Genomic DNA, 25,272 nt, shown 5'->3' on the forward strand with positions numbered 1-25,272 from the left:
AAGGCGGAGCCTCCGGCGTGGGCGGGGCATGGGGCGGGGCGGGGCTGGGGCTGCCCGGTAAAAAAGAGCGTGGCGGGCCGCGGTCTCTGAGAGCCTTCGGGAAGCGACCTCTACATCGAGCCAGCGCGGACTCGGAGAGCTTCAGCGGAGGGAGCACGCTCGGCACCATGGCCCAGACGTCTGCTTTCAACAAGTCCAAAGTGAGCACGGAGGGGCTTCGTCGCCCGGGTTCTAGCCCCAGGCTGCCCCCTGGGCTTAGCCGGGCCCAGCCCTGGGCATCTTCGCCCTGAAAGGATTGGGGGGTGGTACTCCCGCGTCTCCTGCCCAGGCCTGGCTCGCTTCCGGGATGTCGAGCGAGAGACGATGTGGCAGGGAGAGTTCAGAGCCTGGAGGTGCCTCTGGTCAGCCTTAGGGTTCAGCTGCTGCCCATGCCCTTTGGGACTCAGCCTTGCCATCTGCCAAATGGGCATCCAGTGCGGTGGGGCTGCGCACTGTGTGAGACTGGGCGGGGACCTGATGTTTGAATCTCAGTAGAATGGGTCCCAGGGTCTCTAGCTGTTAAATGTTCCGTGAACGGCTTTATACTTCAGTGTTATGATTGTTTTGTGGGCACCAGGTAAGCTAGGTTTGTGGGGAAATCTGTGGTCCAAGCCAGTAAAGGATCGCTGGAGTGGAATTCCTATGTACCCTGGGCCTTTGGCCACAATAGGTTTATCGGGGGTCAAGCTATGGCCCTTGACCCCAATGTCCGCCCACAAACTGTGGCTTTTGGAAACAGAAGAGTCACGGAGGGTCAAGTGCCCATGGCCAGATTTGTAGCCCTCACAGATTCTGTCCGGTGAGGGACTAGACCCAGTAGTCAGCCAGGCAAATTGTACTGGTCAACAGGGTGGGACTGAGGACTCAGGGGGAGGAATCAGAGACAGTCACCCTCAGACTTACCCCTCCAAGAAACAGATGTTGAGTGGGGATGCCAGATGTGGCAAAGGCATTGGTAAGAATCCAGTGGGTAAGTTGTACAATGCATTTGTACGTGGAGGGGCCAAAGGAAGGGCCGGTGGACCTGTATCCTGTCACCCATGCTCTTACCATAGGGAGCTCATTTTGCCCTTCTAGCTAGACACTAGAAGACCAGGGCAAGTCTTCCTGCCCAACCCAGTCCTCCTGCACATCTTGTATGGTGCTCCACACCTGAACCACAGTTAGTGCTCCTCACCATTGAAGGCTTCCCCCCGCCCCCCTCCCTTTTCTTTTAATGATCTCAATTCTCTCCACCCTTGGTCAGGGGAGCTACCTTTCCTGATGGGAACCTAAGGCAGTAGATGAAACCCCTTGATTGGGAGCGACTAGAAATGCATGACAGGCTGCACTTCTGTAGCACCTACCCTTTCGTAACTGCTCTTTGAGGAGTGCCACTATATTACGATCCCTGTTACTGTCATCTGGTCCATGGTGGCATGTCATTTCCTCGCCTGGGGAGAACTTCATTGCTACATCTGCGGCCCCTGGTGTCTGCATGTTAGAGTGTGACTTCATTGCTACATCTGCTGCCCCTGCTGTCTGCGTGTTAGAGAGAGTGACTGACGCGTGAGCAGAAAGGTAACGTGTTGGCTGCTGCGTCTGCGCTGTGAGAGGTCGCATGTCACAGTGAGGAGGGAATGCTGCCCGGAGCTGGCAGAAGTGGTGAGGAGCCACTGTGATCAGAGCCTGACCGGCCTGTGTAACTAAGTTGCACCATCTGAGGCTTACTTACCAAGGACCCAGCCGATACACCATAACCACACATAGCCAGTCCATCCTGGCGATGGCTTTGCTGTGTAGCCAGCATCATCCTTGTGTACAGATGAGGAAACAGGTACAGAGAGCTTAGCTAGGATCTAGCCAAGCTGGGCCTTCCTATTCCCTAAGCCAGGCACCATGGTGCACACCTGGAATTCCTATTATTTGGAAGGCTGAGACAGGAGGATTTTTTTTTTGAGTTCTAGGCATGAACTATATAGCAAGATCTTGGTTTTCGGATGAAAAACAAAATGTAAAGGCCAGAAATCCTATGTTCCTATCTTTCGTGGGTGATCTCTGCAGGAGCCCAGGGGGATGAGATGGCGTCTCCCCTGAGCCACGGACCTTTGCTGGGTTCTTTGGTTTCTCGTGCCTACCACCAGGTGGGACTTGGGCCTTAGACAAGTTCCAGGTTAGCAAATGAGAGCTTCCAGGGTTTGCTTTGTTTCTTGTACATGTATGTGTGCGCGCAGGATGCATGTGGAGGTCAGAAAACAGACGTGGGCGTCAGTTTCCACTTCCCAGAATGTTTGAGATGGAGCTCTCTGTTGTTCATCACCGGAACACCAAGCTAGCTGCCCCATAAGTTTACAGGGATTCTCCCGTCTCCCTCTCTCTCCCTCTCTCTCTCTCTCTCTCTCTCTCCTTCTCTCATCTCATAACGGGAGTGCTGGGGTTTGTCGGGGGTGAGTTACCAAGCCTAGCTTTCGTGTGGCCTCTGTAGATTTGAACTCAGACTCACACAGTTGTATTGCAAGCTCTTTACTCGATGAGCAATCTCCCCAGCCCTGCCTTTCAGGTTCAGATGTGCACTCAAGTCACCTGGCTTTGACTGTGCGGGCTGTGACTGAGGAGGTTTGGGTGGAGTTGAGATTCTCTTGTCATGCCCCCAAGCAATGTAAAGCTGCTGGCTGACCAGCCAGCTAAGCAAGACCCGAGGCACCTGCAACCTGCCTTTATTGAGTCCATGCTGAGTGCTTGCTTCTGGAGTACTTGCTGGGCACTAAAGAAAGCATCCTGACAAGATTTGCATGAAGAGCCAACCTAAGATGGCCACCGCGCAATCCAGACACCCAGCTGCTCTTAGAGGGAGCAGCCTAAGCCTTGGTCACAAGAGCAAGAACCCAAATTGTTGCTTTGCTTCCTGCTTAGCTTCTGGCATTGAGGAATCTTGGGGGGGGGTGCTGAAGGTCATTTTAATTTATTGCTTTGACTACAACTGTAAGAGGGTACAGTGAGGCCTGTATCCAGCAAGAGGTGGTAACCCTGGAGGCTGCTGTTTCCCTGCCCTCTGCTAGCGCTTTGTGGTCCAGGAGCTGCTACAGCCTGGGATGGGGCCATGCCTTTCCCTCCTTAGGCCTCCACCTCATCTCCCAGCAGAGGGTTCAGAAGGGATGGGTGCTGTGGAGGTGACTGAGCTATCTGGAGAGTGAGCAAGCCCTATGGACACAGGTCTTTCCTCAGGCCACAAGGTTTGGGCTGGTGGCCCATTTCTATCATGCTGCCTTAATAAAGATTTCGGAATAAAATTAGCTTTGGCACCTGCAAAAAAAAAAAAGCAGATAGGGCCAGGTGGTGGTGCTCCATGCCTTTAATCCCTGCACTCAGGAGGCAGAGAGAGGTGGATCTCTGTAAGTTCGAGGCCAGCCTGGTCTACAAAGTGAGTCCAGGACAGCCAAGGCTACACAGAGAAACCCTGTCTTGAAAACTCAAAAATAGCTGGGTGTGGTGGCGCACACCTTTAATCCCAGCACTTGGGAGGCAGAGGCAGGCGGATCACTGTGAGTTTGAGGCCAGCCTGGTCTACAAAGTAAGTCTAGGACAGCCAAGGCTACACAGAGAAACCCTGTCTCAGAAAATCAAAAAGAAAGAAAGAAAGAAAAAGAAAAGAAAAGAAAAATAAAAAAAAGGCAGATAGGTGTGTGTGTGTGCGTGTGTGCGTGTGTGCGTGTGTGTGCGTGCGTGCGTGCGTGCGTGTGTGTGTGTGTGTGTGTGTGTGTGTGTGTGTGCGCCAGTGCCGGTAGCCCTTATCACTCTGCCCACTTCAAGCAGTGCTAGCAAACCCCATGACTCCAGTTGCCGCTATGTGTTCAAGACGCATGCTGACCCTGGGCCTCCGCCTGTGATGGGCTTAGGCTCTTTGGGGTGGTTGTGGGTGCCAGGAACCTTTAGCAGCTTCCTTCACAGAATCCTGGATGGCTGAACAGGCAGCTGTGTGCCTCCAGCTGCAAGTGGAGTGGCCCAAGGACTAGAGAGGAGAGGGGCTTACTCAAAGCCTGTCTGTGCTCCTCACATCTCAGACTTTGAGGGACCTGGCCTGGGTTGGGAAGGATGTTTCCAAACGGGGTTTTCCTCCTGTGCCAGTTCATACACAGCGTGAGTCCAGTGCACCTTTGCTCTCCCACACTTGGATGTTTGTTCTGTACTGAGTGTGGTTCTAGCTGCTTTGTGTGACTTAAGTCATGTTCCATTCACAACAGCCCTCTGGGATAGGTCATGCTGTCTTCATTTACATCAGAGGAAATTGGCTCAGAGAGGGAAAGGAACTTGCCAAAGTAGCACAGGCAAGAAAGCAGCGGTGCTGGCCTGCAACACAGACGGGCCTAAAACTGAAGTAGGTGCTATTAACTGCTTTGCTAATTAATTTGTCATTTTCCTTTTGTGGGGGAAAAAGGGGAGTGTCGGGGTTATGTTACAGAGCAAGGAGTCAGAATCGGCACCTTGGCCTTCAGGCAGATCAGAGTAGAGCCCCTGCCTCTCAGCATCAAATCCTCAGGTAGGCACGCCCTGAAACTCTGCTTCCTTCAGGAAGGTGGGGTAGAGAAACCACTGTTCGGGGCCTTGGGGAAAACCTATACCCCTCCAGCGTCTGCTACAGTGCCTCTCAAGTATGTGCTTCCTTCCGGAGGTTGCAGTGGGTGCTTCCTGGACTCTGGGTCACCCTCACTTCTTGTCTTGTGGAGACAAAGCCCCGGGTGCACTTCTTTGGGTTCTTAGTGTCTTTCGGTTACCAGAGCCACCTGTTCTACCCCCACCCCCCCACCCCAGGAAGAGAATGTCTCACCCGTTTTTGACTCTTGTGGCAGTTGTTGGGGAGGGGACACAAGGAGATTTGGTTTCATGAGAGGCTTTGTTTGACAGAAGCAGAATGAAAGACCAGAGAGGAGAAGGGGTCTGTGGTCACACAGGGAGGCCGGGAGGCTGGCCAGGTTCTGATTCCATACCCTGGGAGGCTGCCCTGCAAACTGGGAGAAAACTGATCACTTGCCTAGGTGTCCTGAGTGTCCTGTGGTGGTACCCCCTGGGGTTGGGGAAGACAGCGCTGTGGGATAGCCTTAGACAGGGGGCCTCAAAATGAGGTTGAATGGTACATTTATCATGGGGACTAGGGTATGCGTGAGCCATGCCCCAGAGCGGCTGCCGGGTTGGGTAGCATCTGTGTTCTGGTGGCCAGGGCTAGGCCTGAACTGTCTGCGCTCTGATCTCCCACCTAATTACTGGGGTTAAGTAACACCACTCAGCTTTAGTTTTCTCATGAAACAGGAACTATACCAATACGCATCTCACAGGCACCATGCCTGCTTAGTACGGACATGCCACTGATAGCTGCTGTCTAACAGGGATCAGCCCTGTCTCTAGAGACCAGCCCCACTATGGTTACTGATCATCCTGGTCACATTTTCCCACCATCTGCCTAGCACCTTGCTTTGCAAGGTGCCGGGAACATATTGCTGTGCTAAAAAGACAAACAAACAAAACAAAACAAAACGAAACGAAACAAACAATCCAGCTTTAGGGTCATACAAGTTCCTGGCTGTGGCGTTCATTAGTTTGTGATACTCAGTCATGACCTAAGGCAAGCTCATCTTTGAGCCTCAGTCTTCTCACCTGTAAAGTGGGGGTAAATGGAGGCATTCCTGGATAGCTGAGTCATAAGATTTTACTCAGGCAGAGGTACTAGCTGGGAACTTCTGTGATGGCTCATGAGTAGCAGTGGACAGCTGCACAAAGCCCTAAGGCTGCAGGAAACACCGAGGAACTGCTTGGCTCCTTCCTGTCTGTACCTTGGAGCTATAGGAGTCCAGAAAGGGCAGAGCCTGGGAAGGCTTCTTGAATGAGGTGGTGCTGAGATGGTCCATTGGCTTAAATGCTGCCTTTTTTGTTGGTCTCATCCTAAAAGTCAGCCGAGAGGCCATGGGGCATGAGGCGCTGACCATTGCTAGGTAGGAAGGAGGGGCTGGCAGTGGGCACCTGTGGCTCCTCTGGGTTCTGGCCACAGTGCTCAGGGTCTTACTGTTCTGCCCACTTGGATCCTCTACCGTAACTGCCACTGCTGACATTACGCCTTAGGGGTGTTAATTAGTGACACTCAATGACCCAGAGCCTGCTGCGCTAGGTGCTATACTTGGCACCTGAGACCCAACAGAGTGACACAGACAGGTCTCTGATCTTGGACAGGCAAAAAGAACAGGGGCAGGTGTGGAGGCGCATACCTTAGATTCCAGTGTTTGGAAAGCAGAGAGACAGGTGGGGGACGGCTGTGAGTCCGAGGGCAGCCTACTGCATAGCGAGTTCCAGGACAGCAATGGCTATGTGGAGAGACCCTGTCTCAAAATTAAAAAAGAAAGAGAAAGGGAACAAAGGGAGGGAGGAAAGAAGGAAAGAAGGAAAGAAGGATGGGGAAAGAAAGAAAGAAAGACAGACAGACAGAACAGGGTTGTGTGTTTAGGGTCTGGAAGCCTGGGGACACATTGTCCTATTGGCACAAGCCCTGCCTGCCCTCTATAGGCCTGAATCAGGTATGGAGGCACGTGGCCAAGGAATCCAAGATTTAGATCCTAGCCCTGGTTCTGTCCTCTGTCGCACCATGTCTTGTGACCTGGGATGCTGGGGCCTGTGAATGAGCCTCGGAACGTCACCTTGTGGCTGACATCTCTTAGTGCTTCCTTAGTTCCTGGACACAGTAATTATCTGTTAAGTTCCTAAGCTGCTTCCTGTCCCCGGCAGCAGCAGGAGGGCTTCCTGTGGTGCTGACAGATAATGGCCAACCATGAGACAGTCATGCAGAGTGACTACAGAGAGATGCACGAAACTCCTAACCAGAGAGGCCAGGAGGCCGGACAGAGGCTTGCGGCCAGGGTCGGGGTGGTGCTATGGCTGTGAGCAAGACCTGGGCTTAGAGGCAGAAACACATGGGCCCTGACTTTGCTCTACCACAACGGCTCTCAGCCTGCCTATCGCTGCTACCCTTTACTACATTATTTCGTTGCTACTTTATAACTGTAACTTTGCTACTGCTATGAATCATAATGTAAATATGATTCGTGACGCAGGCAGTCACGGCCCACTGGTTGAGCACCTCTGCTCTACAGTCAGTCTGTGCGGGCCCCGGGGAGGTCCGTACACCGCTCTGAGTTCTGCTTCACAAGTCCAGTTGCAATAGCAACTAGGTCTAATGTGACCCTTGCCTAGTGATCAAGAGCGAATGCGACGAAGGGTCTGATGACAGCAGGAGCCTCAACGCTATGGCCGTACTTCGTCCTGGCAGGAGAGTTAGGCGCTCAAGGGCAGATTTGGGTTCACTGACTGATTCAGAATCTCCAGACTTTGCTTTGAGCCTCAGGGTTTTTCTCTTGTGTAAAATGGGTGTGGAGCTCTTGCCTTCGAGGACACAATAGATACTCACACCCTAGACACTCAAACGTTGGTCTTCCTAAGGGCTCCTTTTCCCAGAATGTGGCCAGGAGGACAGGCTTGTACCCCCATCTCATCGGGGGGTGGTAGATAGGCTTCTCAGTGGCAGCTTTCTGGAATGGTCAGTGGGGTACCTGTCCAAACTTGAGGCTGTCCATGGAGATGGCCCTTGCCTCCAAGCTGCTCCATGTGGGCAGCTGGCCCCAGAGGTACCGTTGCCACAGCCTGGTTCTCTGATGCCCTCCTCCACGAGTCGCTCGCCAAGCACCTACTGGTGGGGCACGCCCTGTGCAGTAGCTAGCTGGCTCCCATCTGAACACAATAGCAGCCCTCTGTGGAAGTTGACTCCACCCTGGAAGCCAAAAGGAAGCTTTTCAAGGTGCCTCCCCTAATTGAAATTACTTCTGTTGAAAAACCTGTCTCTGTGAGCGACTCCTCACAGGAGTCGTCACTGTAGCACACAACTCCTTGATCCCCGCTTCTCCCTGGCCTGTGGGTCCCTGTGGGTCCTCTCCTCCTCACAGGCCTTCTGGGCATGCATCCTATACTGGGCCCCTTGATGTCTGGCTTTCTTTACCTTGTGGCTCTGGGTTCTGTGTCACCATAGGCTGTTGTTCTGGTAAGTGGGACAGGACAGAGGCAGCCCAAGACAGTGCGGATATTTCTAGAGCTGACTCACTGGACATCTGCCGGGGGCTTCCTAGAGCCTTTCTGCTCACGATGGTCTCCTGGGGCCTGGCAGGTGTGGCGGTCACATCCTGACTGTTGTTGCTCTTACGCTAGAGCAGAGAGCCCTGTGGAGGCATCTTGTGTTGACACGTAAATGCTTTCCCTGAGTGGCCTTGCAGGTTCCTGGTACCCATTGATGGAGACACAGAGCCCAGAGACTCTGCCCTGAACCACTGTCTGATCCCGCTGCTCATAGCCAGGCCTCGCTCTGCCTCCAAATCCTCTTCCCTTTTTCAGTGACCTCTTTTATACCCATCATCCATCAGTGTCTAAACGTGGCCAACTCACTCCCACCTCAAAAGAAATGAGCTGCTGTGACCCGCATCTCCCCCCCCACCCCCCCACCATCTCCTGAGCTAAGTGTAAATCATTCAGATGCAAGGTTCACAGGAGAACCCTCTCCACCTTCTCCACTTCCTTCCTTCCTTTCTTTCCGTATCCATGCCTTTCCCTAATCTGGATTCTGCCCTTGCTCAGGCCTCTGGCACGGACTCCAGGGCACTCTTCTCAACCTCGAGGAGGAGGAGGAGGAGGAGGAGGAGGAGGAGGAGGAGGAGGAGGAGGAGGGGGAGAAAAAAAGAGATTTCAAGAACAAAACAGGGCTGACTTAGTAATAGGGTACCAGGCCTGCTTGAGGCCCTGGCTTCCATCCCCGTTAACCCCAAAATACAGAAGCATCACACGGCTGTGCCTGAATGTAATCGAGGCAGAACTGGTCTGAGATGAAGCTTGGTCTTCATCAACAACTTTCCAAGGCTACCCTGGTGTCCTGAAGGGTTCCTGCCGCCTGAGTTCTTAGACTAAGGGGCATCGATCTGTCCTCCTAGCTTTGGCTTCTGACTGTTTGAGATTCCTGTGGCAGCTGTAACAGATGACCACATGCTTAGTGGCCTTAAGGCCATAAAACACCCCGGGCTCCATCCCCAGCCACTGAGAAGACAGAATAAAGGCAGTTACACCCCGTGCTCCCAACCCACACTCCATGCGTCTAAAGTAAAAGCACCAGCAGGACTTGCTCAGCGAATCCGCCCTTCCTTCCCCACCCTCTGGTAGTGTCGGGCATTCCGGGCTTGTCCTCTCGTGACACCAATCTCTGCCACTGTGCTCAACTTGCTGCTTCTTGTCCTGCGCATCAAAACCCCTCTACCTCTGCTACTAAGACATGAGAGTCCATTCGGGGCCCACCCAGAGGGTCCGGGCTACCATCTAAGAGTGCAGATGCCTCCACGTGTTACTGTCTAGGGTCCTCGTTGCTGGATCAAGGGCTTGGGATGCAACTCCAGTTGGCCCAGTGTTTTGCCCCAGGAGGTCACTGTTCCTCTGTGATAAGCCTGGTTGATTGGTCTCTATAGGTCACAGCCCCCAGTCTCCTCCCATCTCTGGCCTCTATTCTCCAGCCTCTGCCTCCCCTGCACTAAGTGCCGGCTTAAACCAAGGCCTAGTAGACCCCAGCCTCGAACTCCTATCTGTGGTAGCCTCTTCGTTTCACACCTCTCTGTGCTCTCACCAGAAAGGCTATCTTTTTGTGGTCACACAACCCTCCCGGGTGGTTCTGCCCTACTGTTCCCAATCTCAGCATTTTCCTTTCCTCCCCCACACCCCTACTTTCCCCTGCCCCAGGACCTTTGTGCATACTCTTATCACCACCCGGAGTGTTCTTCTGCCTCCTCCTCACCTTCACTTGCCCAGTCAAGTTGCTTTTCGGTCTTCAGTGCTTGGCTCAGACTTTCTGGGAGGCTGTTTGCTGCCTAGTTGGCCTGCATTTGTTTGTTGTTCTTTCCCAGCACAGTTAGTATTTCCTGTGGGAGCATCTTGGTATGTAACTACACATTTATTCACCTGTACGTGCCAAAGGAACAAGAATTGCCGGGCGTGGTGGCACACGCCTTTAATCCCAGCACTCGGGAGGCAGAGACAGGCAGATCTCTATGAGTTCGAGACCAGCCTGGTCTACAAAGAGAGTTCCAGGACAGCCAGGGCTACACAGAGAAACCCTGTCTCGAAAAATAAAAACAAAACGACACAAAACAGAACAAGACTTTGTCCCTTTGGCTTGCTCCTGTAGCCCCAGCAACAAGAAGGGGCTTTACTATTTTTACTCAAATGAAAAACTCCTAAGCGCTGGGTATGGTGGCCCATGCTCAGTCCTAACACTTGGCAAGCTAATGAGAGGGGGTTGCACATTGGATGAGGCAAGCCTGAGCTAATAATGAATCTCAGGCCAGCTTGGGCTATCTAGGGAGATCCTGTCTCAGACAACAATTTGAGAGATAAAGGATCAGGAGGACCAAGAGTTCCAGGTCATCCTTGGCTAAATATTGAAGTTAAGGCTATCCTGGACTACATGAGACTACGTATGTTTTTTAAGTGATAAATGGCATGATTTTAGCCATTGCTATATGCCTAGAGCTTCATGACTGACTATCTATCTGGCCCCTGTTAATGAAGACCTAGAGGAAAGGTGCACTGTCCTCGTATGGCGTGAGGACGCAGAGGAACAGACTGAAGTATCTTTCCTGGGCTGCAAAGGATCAAGTGGAGACTGTCTCCCCTGTGTGTGATGCCCTCCCCAAGCACTCGGCCCTGGCTTCTGAGCAGATACTGCTCCTTCCAGCCTAGGTTAGAGGGCAGAGGCTCAGAGACAGGAGACGGGTGAGGTCACTTGTTTTACGTAACTCAGCTCCATGGGCCATGAGCTTCAGGGTTCCAGTGTTGCACATATTTTAAGTCTCAAAAACTGTTAGTCAAGTGGGGCAGTCACGGGCTAGTGTGATCCCAGGCTGGGGGCGGGGCGGGGCGGCGTGGGGCAAGGCAAGAACTGCTCTGTCTTTTACAAACTGCCTGGCCTTAGGAGTCATCTAATTGCTCCACGGTCTTGCCAGCTGGAGGCTTTGGCACCTCTGGGCCTGCTTTCTTCTGCTGGAAGCAGGTTCTGTGAGAGTTCCTGGAACTGTCCCTTGGGCCAGCAGTTCCCAAATGTTCCTCCTCTAAGCCTGGCCTGCCCACCTTATCTCCGTCACCAGCTTCCAGAAATGGCCCCTGGCAAACGCCACTTCCAGGTCTCCCTTGGTCCAGGAAGTTTCCTCCATGGATCTGGCAGGCGACAAAGTCCCTTAGGTCACTGGCTCCTAGCACCTGCTGTGCTACCTAACAGCTCCTGAAAAACACCACTTCCCATAGGCACTGACTGCTTTCTTTGGGCCACACCTCTCCACAGTCACTGTCGAAAATCTTTGCCATAGTTTTTGTACAAGAGTGCACCATCCTGCACTGTTGGATTGAAACTTAAGCCAAACATCCGAGATCAGCCATACAAGGGTCAGCTCCCAAGTCTAACAGATGGACTCTCTCCAGAGCCGCTGCTTGTAGCCTTGGCTTTGTGTGCAAGGTGTCAGACATCGGACTTGGCAAATAAGGGGTGATCACCAAGGCCCTTTCCAGAGGATCAGAAAGACTTAGTTGTCAGATAAATTGCCTGACAATGCAAGCCTGACTGGCACCTGTTTGTGAAACAGAGCCTAGCACTTATACATTTGCACTTACTTTGCAGTGCTAGGGTCAAAGCATAGGGCCTTATACAAGCAAGTGTGGACTCTACTGCAGGACTGTACTCCCCACTGGAGTCTTTTATTTCAGTGTGTGTGTGTGTGTGTGTGTGTGTGTGTGTGTGTGTGTGTGTGTGTGCAGGTATGAGTGAGTGTATTTATATGTGCTTGCATGTGGGGTCCAGAGGTCAATGTCAGGTGCCATGATTCAAGTGCTGCCCACTTGATTTTTTTTTTAGACAGGTTTTCACACAGGGACCTGGGTGCTTACTGCTTAGATTCAACTATCCAGTTAGTGAACCCCTGGGCCCCTCCTCTCTCCATCTCCCCTGCTCTGGAATTACAGGTGGGCACCACCACACTTTTCATGTGAGTGCTGACTGAGCTCACGTCCTTGCTCTTGGGTACCAAGTGCTCTACCAACCGAGCTGCGTCCTCGGCCCCAAGCACCTGATTTTTAAGTTGCAGTCGGCCTTTTCTGTTAAACTCAAGAGTTGGGTGAGTCAGGTGGCAGAGAACAGCAGCTCTGGTGTGGTGGCTGGCTCTCGCTGGGATCATGGCTGGCCTCCTGGTTTGGATCACAAGCCTTAGAATCGAGCTGGGGTTAGAACGCTGATTCTGCTACTCCCAGGCTGTGGCCCTGTTTCCGTAGCTTGCTTGCTGTGTGACTTTGGGCAAGTCATTTAACCTCTCTGAACCCCAGTATCCTGAGCTGTGAAGCGGATAACAAAAACACTTGACCATCCCCCAAACACATACAGGTGATCTTAGGCAAGGGCATGCGTGTGAAGAGCTTAAGAAATGCATGGAGTCAGGGTCCAGGAAGAGGGGGGTGGGTTGCAGGGTCCTCAGGCTCTGTGGTGTCTCACACTCTTTCTCTGCCCCTTGCAGGTAGAGCTGCACGTCCACCTAGATGGAGCCATCAAGCCAGAAACGATCTTATACTTTGGCAAGTAAGTCTATAGACAACCACAGCCCTCCAGGATGCCGTGGAGTATACAACTCTCCCAAGGGGCCCTGGAGATTCCCAGGGCCCTTGATGGAAGATGGTGATGTTCTGGGATCTCTCCACTTCAGCCTCCATGGTTGAGGTAGTAGGCGAGCATCCTTCCTCCAGAGCTGTCAGGAAAAGTGGGCCTCTTCCTGCAGCATCCTTCACGCCTTTGCTGTTAAGCATCCCGTGTGTGCTGGAAGGACTCGGCTCTCTCCCGCTGTCTCCAGTGTGTCTAGCCTGAACTCTACCTCTGTCCCGGGTGACAATCCCAGGTGTCCAAGTGATACTTGGGAATTTGTCTTCCAACTCTAGAGCACGGCTCCCAGTTCCCAGAGTTCTGCCAGGCATTCTTTCCTCCATGCTGTGCTTCTGGGGCAACCTCTTCCTGCCCTGGGATATGGTTGTGCTTCAGCTGTGTGACATAAGCACACAACCTTGGCTGCGCTACACTGAGGTAATTTAGTGACATTGTCCCAAGGCTTGGGAGGCATTCTCTTGCCCACCCCACTTTACAGATGGGAAGATGGAGCCCTGGCAGCCACAGACTTCCTCGTGAGCACAGGGCAGGGTTTTGGTTCAGGGGCCCAACAGGTTCCGTGCTACTGTCACCAATGGGACCAGAGATTTCTGTGAAGTGAGCCATGAAAAATGAGCAGCTCAGAGCATGTCAGGTTGCCCCATGAAGGTCACTCCCAGATGTTACTCTCAGTATCTATGGCTCTAGTGTCAGGGGACACCTCCGGCCTTATCTCTGTGTGGCCTTTGGTCATTTGGAGCTGGTAGCTCTTGCTACAGAGCCTTGCTGAGGTCATTTGGGTGGGACACAGGGATGGTTTCTAATCAGGCATTATTAAAGGGTCAAAGAAGCCTCATTAGCCAAGTCAAGAAGGCACGAGTAACCAGGGTGGGATGGAGTGAAGGAGCAAAAAGTAGATAGTGGGGGTCTGGTATGGCTTTTCTAGCCTCAGTGGGCCCCTCCAGGGGGGTGCCCTGGAGTAGTTGGGCAGCAGAGAAGAGGCTGTGGCTTCTGATGTCCAAGTAAGTGACCCCTTCTGTGTCTTGGTGACTGTGTTAGCAACCATTCCTTCTTCCTCCAGCTCCTGTAGTGCCTCTCACCTCCTTCCCAGGCCCCTTCACCACCCTGCAGGCTCTCTACTGAGGACCTAGCCACCCTCTGTGGCCATCACTGTACTACTCTGAGCCGCCACTGTAGCTTCTCTTGTCCGTCTGCAAACTATCTCCAGGTGCATACCATAGCCCTGCTGTCTTCTAGGCTTTAGGGCTTCAGTCTGACCACTGTCTCTGAACAAAGCAGTGTGTCTCTCTGAAGGCTCTCCAGGATCACCAATGGCTGTGCATGCACTTAGGAGGGTGACTTTGAGGCAGTCTGACCAGCAGCAAAACATTTAGCCTGGAGGAACCAGGGGGTACTGAGAACCTCCTTTTTTGTGCCAGGACCACAGGTACCACATCCCACTGTGCATTATGGGGACCTGGGACTGGTGGAGACTCACAACACACAGGCAGGAGTAGGGGGACACTGGTGATACCTATCGGGAAACTACAGGGAGGATGGCTTTTTAAATTTTATTGTGGTTCTGGTAATGGAACCCAGTGCCTTCTACATGCTGCGAAGCTGCAGTCCAGGCCCCTCAGTATTTCCTTTCTTAAACACACACGCACACACCAATAATAACAACAATAGTGATGATAAAATCAGAGACACCAAGTCCACAGTCCAGACCCTGTGGACTAGATCCTTGTCACAGTGGGTGGAGACAGCGGCACATGTGCTGAAGGAGGAAGCCACCCCAAGTTCACAGCAGCTTCCTGCAGTGCACGGAGAGGCAGAGCTCCTGGCACAGGAAGAAGGCTCTAAGGCAAAGGGGTTGGGACAAGAATGGGACAGAGTTCTGAGCTGAGTGGCCAGCACAGCAGGCCTATGCTGTGCAGGCCAGGCTGCCGGGACATGCCAGTCAGGAGGGCAAAGGGAAAGGCCTTGCTACCAGCTCCTGACCTGGGCATTATGACACTGCACTGCAGCTACTGTGTCTGCTAGCTTCTGTCTGGGCATATGTCCAGACATCTCTGCCTGCCCCTGGACCAGATGATGTCATGGGCTTGTCATGGTACTCACTTTGGCATCAGCCTACCGGTCAGTCCCTTGAGATATACTGACTTGTCTCTGTAGTCCACTGTGAATGTCTTTAAATCTTGGAATTAAACAGGGCTGAGCCTGGTAATACTTGGATGGGAGGTGTGTGATTTGTCACGGCTTCTGGCTTTTGGAAGTCTTAGGAGGCCTCTACATAGTTCTCCAGGCCTTGGAGCTCAGTTCGTTTGTACCGGGGAGGAGCTAGATGGAAGGACCCCCTCATTTCTTACTGGGGCTCCCAGTCTGTTGTCCCATGCTGCCCTGAGAGGCCCATGCTGCCTGGATCCTGCCCTGGCATTTCACAATTTGTTTTCATTTGTTTTGTTTTTACATGTATGTATTTTTAAAGATTCACTTTGTGTGTCTTAGTGTTTTGCCTGCTGGTATGCATGTATAACACACACATGCCTGATGCCTGCAAAGGAGGCCTGAAGGCATGAGATCTCCCGAACTGGAGTTACAGATGGTCATAAGCCTCCATGTGGGTGTTGGGAAGCTCTTACTCACCGAGCCTCGGCTGCAGCCCCTCACCCTGTTTTATTTTAGGAAGAGGGGCATCTCCCTCCCGGCAGATACGGCGGAGGAGCTGCAGAACATCATCGGCATGGACAAGCCCATCTCACTCCCAGCCTTCCTGGCCAAGTTTGACATCTACATGCCTGTTATCGCGTGAGTTGCTCCCAACCCTTGTCTCAGGGCAGTGTCCGTCCCTGTAACCAAGACCAGGACTGAGCACTTTGCTGGCCCAGCCTTGCTTCTTACCGTGTGCGCACTGGCTCTGGAACCCATCTCTCGGTGCCTTTGGGTCCCTAATCTCATCCCGCCCACAGGTGGCTTCCGTCTCAGGGCAGAAGCCCCATGCTGGTCACGCTGTAATATGTCTTGTTCAGAACTCACCGCCCTAATTTCCACAGACCCAGGCACCATCACAGATCTCAGAACAAGAGCCCTAGTCCTGGGTGAACTGAGGCTAAGAAAAAACATGGGTGCAGAGCAGGGTAGGGCCTGAACCAGGCCCCTCATGTCCCAGTTTAGAGCTTTGGAGGAGAGCTAGTCCAGACACTGGCGTGGGAAATGGAGGCGGATCTGGGTCTGTCTTTGAAGTCTGGAGTCACTGGATGAGTGAGGACCATTACTTGTAACTGGTGTGGATTCTTCTTTTTCCCATCCTTCTCTCTCTCTCTCTCTCTCTCTCTCTCTCTCTCTCTCTCTCTCTCTCTCTCTCATTTTCCCTCTGTACTTGTTTCTCTTCTATTTAGTGTTGGGGGGGGGGAATGAGAGAGAGGGATGGGAGGAAGAGATTAAGGGGGGAGGGAGGGAGGGAGATCCCTGAACCTAATTTCTTTCCCTTTGTTTCTTTGACACCACGACTACTACAAACTGCAACCAGCCATGCTAAATGACTACCAACCACCAACCCCGCCTCTCAGGGCCCTTTCATTCATATACTCTCTGAAAAGTTGCCAGAATTCCAAATGTCACACAGTCGCAGAAATTATCTGCAGCTAACAAAACCACTCCTCTGCTAGAGCACGAGGCAAACCATAGTCAGCTGCCGCAGACAGTTCTGAAGCAGCCCCACACCTGGAATTAAGACAAAAGCACATTTTTATAATATTTCTGTGAATTCCAGAAATCTTAAAAATGTCACTACGGTTACAATTAGCCTCTGAGAAGGCCCAGGAATAGTCATTAGAGAGGTTAGAGAAAGGGCTTGTGACTCTGAAAACCTAAGCCATCTCCCGACCCAAATTTACCAGCCTCTCTCTGTGTCCTGCAGAGAAAACACTAAAAACCACACAGTGAGTGCACAGGTCCTTCAGCTCGGAGCCCTTGCTTTGGAGGATGCTGACTCCTCCCTACCCCTGGGTACTAGCACCCCCCTCACCCCACCTCAGGCCCTCTGCCCTTGTTCTCTCACCCTGGAATCTGTTCCCCCTAAAAGCCTGTGGTTTGCCTTCTGCACACAGCTCCGTGTTCCTGCTTGTTCAGGTCTTGCTGCGTTGTGGCCTCCCGGCTTTATCTGCGTTGACAATGTTCCTGTCTGATAGATAATGTGTTTTCCGCTTCATTTGCGCCTGCCTTCCCTGTCAGGTGACACAAAGGCAGGGATCATAGCTCCTGCTGTTCACTGTGTCCTAAGGGACTGAGTCCCATATGAGGGCTCAGTTACCACTTGGAGAATAAACGAGAGTATAGCTATGCGAGAGCTGTCGGGGGCTGGGGCTGGGAAAGGCAGCAAGCAAGCGCCCCACAATGGCAGAATTAAGACCTGATCTGCCCTCACCCATTGGTCCCCCTCCTGGGAGTGACTCCATCTCCCCAGAGGTGGGCCCGCTCTTTTTGCCCAAGGGCCACTGGGGCACTTGCTTGCCTTCCCTCACTCATTCTCCCTACTCTGGAGGGAGTGCTAACTAGGCCAGTCCGTTCGCATTTGGTCAGTTCACAGAGGCCCTCACAGGTAAGGTTGTGCCTTGCTCGTGGAGGCCACACTCAGCAGCAGCAGCAACAGCAACTAAAACACCCAGCATTGATCACTTCCTGGCCTTTTGGCTGAGATCAAGTGTCATACTTGTCTGCCTCATTCCAAGTCCTGGCCCGCGTGAGGCTTCTGATGCTCTGTTCATTTGTCCTCAGGACAACCCCGATCAAAGGTTATAGGTATCAGAGAGGGTGACTGACTAGCCCAGGAGCACACAGGCTGCAAGTCCATGACTGAACATCAAGTTTGCCCAATCCATATTCCCTCTGGACTCACCTGACTGCCTTTGATCTCCCCTGACAGCCTTACATCCACTACTCAAGAAATATTTGGCTACTGTGCCCTGGGCACTTCCTCGGCTAAAGCGTCACAGCCATGACAAGACAGATAAAGGGGCTGAGGGGAGATGGGATACTGCCCCTAAAAGAAGCATGAGCTATCTAGTGTCAAGTGGTGACCAGGGCATGGAGGAAGGGTCCCGAGAGGGGGAAGAGGAGGCCTAGGTGGGAGGAGGTCCTTAAGCTGGCATTAGATGGAGGAGGGCAGAGTGCAGGGTGATGGGGCAAGCGACCCCCAAGGTCCTGAGGCGGGAGGGACGAGCTTCACAATCCTTGGCCAGAAGGAAGGATGCGAAGTACAAGATGCTACGGAAGCTGTCGACTGTGCCGTTTGGGCTGGCACAGAGTCAGATCTTTCTAGAAAACTTGGAAGCCTTAGGGGCTCAGAGGAGAGAACAGTGTGCTTTGGTTTCATTTGTTATAAACAAACAAATAAATAGTATGTATGTATGTATGTGTGTCTGTGTGTGTATGTATGTATGTCTGTGTGTGTGTGTGTATGTATGTGTGTGTGTGTATGTGTGTGTGTATGTATGTATGTATGTGTGTGTATGTATGTATGTATGTATGTGTGTGTGTATGTATGTATGTGTGTGTATATTTGGGGTTGGGAGGATGCTAGATGCATGCCCTGCCACTGAGCCATACCCCTACATTCTACTTTACTTTTCTTTTTAGATTGCGGGGGGGTGGGGGGGGCACAGTAACCAAAGGACAACTTGCAGAAGTCTGTTCTCTCCTTCCACCCTGTGGACCCTGGCAATCAAGCCCAGGTCTTCAGGCCTGGTGGCAGCCCTTTTCCTGAGGAGCCATCTCACTAGTCCTCCTGGTTTCCACTGCTTTGTGGAGAACGGCGTTCAGGACAGACAGGAAGACAAGCCTGTTAGAGGCAATGTGGTCACACGGGGAGGGAGGGGTCAGAACGAGTCGGTAGTTGAAGAAGTGCAGATGCTATGATTTGCCAGGGGGCTTGGGCTCCTACCTGCGGGTGCCCAGGCAGTGAGAGCCTACGAGCTAGAAATGCGTGGACACGAGGCGGGCGCCAAGGCACCTTGTCTGCTACAGGGGCTCCCAAGGAGTTGAAGGTTATGGCCCATCTGTGTCTTTCCCTTCAGAGGTTACAGGGAGGCCATCAAAAGGATCGCCTATGAGTTTGTGGAGATGAAGGCAAACGAGGGTGTGATATACGTGGAAGTGCGATACAGCCCACACCTGCTGGCCAACTCCAAAGTGGACCCAATCCCCTGGAACCAGCCGGAGTGAGTGACAACCCTGGAGACGGTTGTGCTGGGGGTGGGGGTGGGGCTATACTGCCTAGCTCTGAGACGAGAGAGGCTAGAGTGTGTTGAGAGGCCTGGCCTTGGTCTGGTCCACGGACTCGGAGGAACTCGATTCCTAACCCTCTGCTTGTGGCTGTCGTTCCCCCGAGTGAAGTGTGTGCCTAGCTGCCCCATGACTCAGCCTGGCTTAGCCAGTGACCTCTAGAGGCTTTGTTCAGTGAGTGAGTCTGGCCCATTGCTGTCTTCTGGTCTAGACCTCTTGCATCCTGGACTCTCTCGAACCCCCCTTCCTCCTTCCTTCTGAGCCATGAATCTGATACATGTGCAGAATGGAATTCAACAGGCCCACAGTTAGCCCCCTCTGGGAATAGGGAGGGCTGCCTGCCGTGCCCACACCCGGAGCTGGCAATGCTCAGACAGCTCTAAGGAAGTGAGGCCCTGCACAAGGCCTTGAAACCATGTCTGTGTGTCTCCTTGGAAGATGTAATAATTCAGGGGCAAGGCTGCCCTCCCCTGCTGGGAGTCTACAGCTGCCCATGGCCTTCCCTTGGCCTCAAGTCCTGCCTCCTCCTCTTCCCACACAGAGGGGACGTCACCCCTGATGAGGTTGTGAACCTTGTGAACCAGGGCCTTCAGGAGGGAGAGCGAGCATTCGGCATCAAGGTCCGGTCCATACTGTGCTGTATGCGCCACCAACCCAGTGAGTACCACTGCACCCTGCAGGCTGCCTGGCTTGGCCTGGCCACAAGGCTGTACCTCCTCTATCCCCACCTCATATTTCTAGAGCTTTCTTAAAAAATAAAAAAATAAAAAAATAAAAACCACCAGTGCACTCTCGGCGGCTCTGGTGAGTCTCCTTAACAGGAAGTCTGGGTCTTGACAACCACATGACCGACAGGAAGCTCACAGCCAAAGGAACCTAAACAACAGGGAAATTTCTAAGACCACAAGACTCTGGTCTGACCTGCTCTTAGGTCTGACCGCTGAGCTATCTGAGGGGTCCTCCTGTTACCAATACGGGCCAACCTTCCAGGGTTCACGCTGCCATCTCCAGAGCCCTTTCTGTGACCTTGGGTGAGTCACATCACCCTCTTGAGCTCCTTCACACCTTGTCTAGAGATGGTCACACACATTTTGTGCCCCCACCCTAAGGAAACCAAAGCCAAGGCCTGATGTTAGGTTACAGGGCCTGCTACAATAGGGTGTGGCCTACATGTTTAACCCTCGGTGCAGCCTGGGGACTGAACTCAGATCATCAGGCTTAGGGCTTCACCCACTGAGCCATCTTGTTGGCCCACATCATAGTAACTTTATGGGGCTCTTAGTGTAAAAAGAGCATGACACATTAGCAATAAACTAATATTCTCACGAGTTGTATTCTGGGCTAAATGCCAGGCTCTATTTTCCAAGCTTCTAAGTGGGAGCCAGGCTGCCATGGGCGTTGATAAGCCAGTTACTGAGCCCAGCCTGTGTCAGCAGACATTCACCATGCCCTTGTGCAGTGACCCTCTGGCAGAGGGCGCTCTCAGGCTTGGAATGGGAAAACAGCAGTCAGGACCTGAAGACAGGACAGTGGATCTCATGTCTTCTCTGGCTTCAGATGAGGGATTAGGACAGCCCAGTGGGCAGTTGGCAGGCCCTACTCCATTGGTTTGATAAGGCCCCGTTGGACCTTGTTCCCAGGCTGGTCCCTTGAAGTGTTGGAGCTGTGCAAGAAGTACCGTCAGGAGACCGTGGTGGCCATGGACCTGGCTGGTGATGAGACCATTGAAGGAAGCAGCCTCTTCCCAGGCCACGTGGCAGCCTATGAGGTGGGTCTGAAAAGGGGAAAGATGGCCCTGGGGGAGCTCGGATGGTGAGCTTAGGGTCTCCTGAGTTCCCAAGTGTGTCTCGGTTGGGGTTAGGGACTCAAAACTGGGTGTAAACAGATGCCCCTGCGAGGTGTTGGGAGAGCTGTGTTTGAGCCTGCATCTGCCTTGTTTGGCTGTGTGACCTTGGGCAGGCTGCTTTTCCTCTGGGCCTCATTTCCTTGAGTCTAAATTTGTTAGACCTTGACCGTGTTAACTTGACTTTCTTAACCTCTACCCTAAAAAAGTATAATAGTATTTGCTGTAGAATACTAGATAGTGTGTTTAAAGCCTTCAAATAGTATCAGTGCCCAGGAGTTGTGAAGTAAAGGGTGGTTACTGCTGTAGTCATGATTTGGAAAACCGAGCCACACCAGACTGTGTGTGCACTTACTGAAGTAGCCAAGTCTGATTCTGGGAGCAGTCACGCCTGCCAACACTTAGACCCCCAAGGGTGGCAAAGACAGGGCTTGCTAGAGCCCTCACAAGAGCAACCCCTGCCCTCTCTGTTCCATTTCCAGGGGGCAGTGAAGAACGGCATTCACCGTACTGTCCACGCTGGGGAGGTGGGCTCTGCTGAGGTTGTGCGAGAGGTAAGGAGCCGGTGGCCCTGAGACATTTCCTCCTGATGCTGTTCCTGTTCCTGGACTCAGCTCCTCTCTGCTTCTCTACAGGCTGTGGACATACTCAAGACAGAGAGGGTGGGACACGGCTACCACACCCTGGAGGACGAGGCCCTCTACAAGAGGCTACTGAAAGAAAACATGCACTTTGAGGTGAGATGTCAAGGCTGAGAGCTGACTCTGGCTATCCCGTGCCCTTTGGATAGAGGAGGGACAGGCAAGCTGAGTGGTGGTTTCATAGGGCTTGAGGCAAGGAGGTACTTGCACAGTTGGCATGAATGGTGCCACAGCAGGTGGCCCAGCCCCTGCAAGGTATGGCCTTGGGGCCCAGTATGCCAGCCACACGCCTGCCCCTTTCAGGTCTGCCCCTGGTCCAGCTACCTCACAGGCGCCTGGGATCCCAAAACGACGCATGCAGTTGTTCGGTGAGATCTCGTTTCTGGGACCCATTTGGTTTTGTTGTGGAAAGGAAAGGGAGGGAATGCAGGAATGGGTACCTGGCCATCCTGGTTCTTAGGAATAAAGTCACTTTGACTAGTTGGGAAGCAGGCATTGTTGTCCTTGTCCAACAAATGAGGAATGTGATCCTCATAGGAACCAGTCTGACTCCCCAGCTGCTAACTAGCAGAGCCGAGGCACCACGGTTCATCAGCCATAGCTTCTACACCGTTACCCAACTCTGTCTCTTGTGCGTGGGGAAAATGAGTCCCATCTGTGTGGATGTTTGCTGCTCTTGGTGCTCTTGGGCACTCCGCTGAAGGCCAGCTTGAAGCTTTTCTCTAGAGGCCTCTCCCATACAACCTGGCTCCCACCAGCAACTAAAATCAAGGCCTTCCGGTCCTGTGACCAGGTCCTTAGCTGTCTTCTCCTAAGGCAGGTTACAGGGCTGACAGTAGTCAGGCCAGCCCTGGTCTGAAAGCCAAGCTTACACAGATAGGAGTGTGCTCTGGTGACAAGAGGCTCTTGGGCATCCTTAGAGCATGGGTACATGGTGCCTGTGAGACAGCCAAGTGGCAGCTCTCAGAGGGAGATGGCTCTACAGCACTGTCTAGAGGAAGGTTCAAAGCATGTATGCAGATACAAAGGCAAAGAGTAAAGACTCCGGGATATGGTGGATCAAGAGGACTAAGGAGAGAGCCTACAACAGTGACACTAGGGACAGGTAGAAACAGACAGAAGGAAAGCCAAAGCATGCCAAGGTGTCGGGCTGGAGAGACGGCTCAGCGGTTAAAAGTACTGTCTGTCTGCTCTTCCAGAGGTCCTGAGTTTAATTCTCAGCAACCACATGGTGGCTCACAACCCTCTATAATGTGATCAGATGCTCTCTCCTGGTCTGCAGGTGAACATGCAGGCAGAGCACTCATAAACAAACAAACAAACAAATCTTTTTTTAAAAAAGTATGTTAAGGTGTCAAGCGTTGGTAGACAACTCAGTGTGTAAGAGTGCTTGCTATGCAAGCATAAGGCCAGGGTTCAGATTTTATGCACCCACTTAAAAAGCCAGGCATGTACACCTGTGACGTTGGCACTAAGGAAGGGAGTGGAGACAGGAGGATTGCTGGCCCTAATATAATGAGCTTTAGGTTCAGTGAGAGACCCTGTCTCAAAGGAATAAGGTGGGGATCAATACAGGAAGAGACCCAACACCCTGCTGTAGCTCTGCATACCCCAAACACGGTGCACACACAAACAGAAGACAAAACAAAAGCTTAGAATATTTTTTTAAAGTATGATGTCAGAGAAATCCAGGAATGGTGCTCTGAGAAGAGTCAAGTGTCAAATTCTGGTACTGGTTAAGATGGCTCAGTGGGTAAATGTGTTTTCCACAAAGTATGACCACCTGAGTTTGATCCCAGGAATCTACATGGTAGAAGCAGAAAACCAACTGTCCCAATTGTCCTTTGACCTCCAGACATGCTCTACAGCATGCACATCCACAGCCATAAATAAAAAGTTTAAAAGTGGTGGATCCTGCTATCCAAGCTAGCTGACACCAATCAATCCCAACACGATGGTGCACGGCTGCACCACGTTTCTGAGGTGTGTTGGCATATGGCAAGTGACTGAGGAGGGCCTGGGAGGAAAGGTAGGGTGCTAGCCATGCTCCAGCGCCAAGAAGGGGAAGGCTAAAAAGAGCATGGTAGCTTCAGGAGCTGCTGCGTCCCCAGCTCTCCAAACCACCCTTCTCCCTGGCTGTCACCTCAGGCCGTTCTTCTGCCTTTGCCTCTGAGCTGGCAGGGTGACTTTATAGAAGCCCCTGAGTTTTCCAAATACTTCCTTCATAGTAGGAGAATGCAACCCTTCAGGTTGTCCAAGGCTGTGTAAGATCCAAGAGGGGAGGGGGTGGGTGGGCAGTGCTGGTTCTTGGGGTAAAAAGAGGCTCTTTTCTTTCTGCCTGGCCCTTTCCCCAGCTTCAAGGATGACCAAGCCAACTACTCACTGAACACAGATGACCCTCTCATTTTCAAGTCCACCCTGAACACAGACTACCAGATGACCAAAGAGATGGGCTTTACTGAGGAGGAGTTCAAGCGACTGGTGAGTAGGTGTGAGCTGCGACCATGACACTTGGTCCAGCTTGTGTGAGAGGGCTGCCTGGAGCCTCTGGAGACCCACAGTGGGTTTGTCTGGCACCCAAAGCCATCCACAGAGATGCCTTGGCACCGACATCCTGGGTGAGGGACCAGGTAGTTTAGCCCCTTGGAGGACCCTCTCCGAAGAAAACTATCTTCCTGCAGGAACTTTCGTGCCATCTAGGCTGTTCCTAGGCTGAGACCTTGGTCTTGGGTTCTGAGGTCCTGAGTGAATCCCAGCAAGGGCTTCTGCCCCCCATTCCATACTGAGTATGGGAGCCTATGGTCTCTGCTATGGCTCTCACTGTCCTGTGGCTAATGCCTCTTGTCCCTGGCTCACAAGGCCACTCCTTTTCTTGCTCTTTAACTCCGTGTTTTCCTTCTAGAACATCAATGCAGCAAAGTCTAGCTTCCTCCCAGAGGATGAGAAGCAGCAGCTTCTGGAGCAGCTTTACAAGGACTACCAATGATCACCACAGGCTGACGGTACGCTTCCGCAGGGGTGCAGCGACCACCTGACCCTGCCTCTCCTCACTTTGTGTGTGGCTTGTGGCAGAAATCCTTGGGGAGAGGTGATGAACCTGAGAATAGGTGAGGACTGGCCTCTGGGCAGTGGTCAGCCTCTTGTCAGAACAGCTGTTTTGTGACATGCTCTCTGAAGACTACTCCCAACTATCAGGGCAGCCTGGGGTGGGACCTGAACAGGAGCTGGCCCAGGCCCAGGTCCATGAGTCTCTTCATTTCTGTATGGCCTTAGCAAGCTACCCATTGCCTTGCTTGTAGTTTCTGTCTTGCTGACTTCTATGGGAGGAAGCGGTTCTCTGTTTTTCCCACAATGCCTTGTGTTATGAGTGGTCTGACCTTTCTACTTCTCTCATTTGACCAGCAGGGCGGGTCCTCTGAAGATGGCAAGGCCACTTCTCTGAGCCTCATCCTGTGGAGTCTTCACAACCCTGTGACATTCTGACCTTCATTCCTTCCGGACCTTGGTGTGTCTAGGTCTTTCTTCTGATTAGGTGTCCTGGCTAGGCCCAGGGGCCCTGCCAATCATGGGTATGAATAGGAAACCTTCCTTCTAGGGCTAAAATTCTGGTGTTCAATAAAGCAGCTGGTGACTGTTATCTTGCAGCACACGGTGAATGTGGTTTGGGGGCTGCTGGCTGGGGCGGGTAAGCATGAAAGGGTCCTGGGCCCCACACTGGGTATCAGGCTGGGAGGAGCCAGGACTTCTTT

The 25,272-nt window shown here is 52.5% G+C and overlaps 1 protein-coding gene across 1 annotated transcript; it reads left to right on the forward strand.

The window, feature by feature from the left end:
• The first annotated feature begins 36 nt into the window (after window positions 1–36).
• ADA (adenosine deaminase) lies at window positions 37–25,160 on the forward strand. Its single transcript, XM_084777212.1, has 12 exons — window positions 37–200; window positions 12,639–12,700; window positions 15,443–15,565; window positions 18,832–18,975; window positions 19,581–19,696; window positions 20,680–20,807; window positions 21,365–21,436; window positions 21,518–21,619; window positions 21,827–21,891; window positions 23,878–24,004; window positions 24,426–24,525; window positions 24,929–25,160. Exons 1-11 carry the CDS (start codon window positions 168–170, stop codon window positions 24,507–24,509), a joined length of 1,056 nt encoding a protein of 351 aa, XP_084633338.1. The 5' UTR covers window positions 37–167; the 3' UTR covers window positions 24,510–24,525; window positions 24,929–25,160.
• The last annotated feature ends 112 nt before the right edge of the window (window positions 25,161–25,272 follow it).

This window comes from Acomys minous (genome assembly GCF_964271855.1).
Source record: "Acomys minous genome assembly, chromosome: 3".
In the NCBI taxonomy this organism is placed as follows: domain Eukaryota; kingdom Metazoa; phylum Chordata; class Mammalia; order Rodentia; family Muridae; genus Acomys; species Acomys minous.

What these genes read in the sequence shown, in the direction of transcription:
- ADA (XM_084777212.1), top strand. Translation starts at nt 168, where the DNA reads ATGGCCCAGACGTCTGCTTTCAACAAGTCCAAA. An exon ending in ATCCCCTGGAACCAGCCGGA is followed by an intron (nt 18,976 to 19,580) that starts GTGAGTGACAAC and finishes CTTCCCACACAG; the next exon opens with AGGGGACGTCACCCCTGATG. An exon ending in AAGAAAACATGCACTTTGAG is followed by an intron (nt 21,620 to 21,826) that starts GTGAGATGTCAA and finishes TGCCCCTTTCAG; the next exon opens with GTCTGCCCCTGGTCCAGCTA.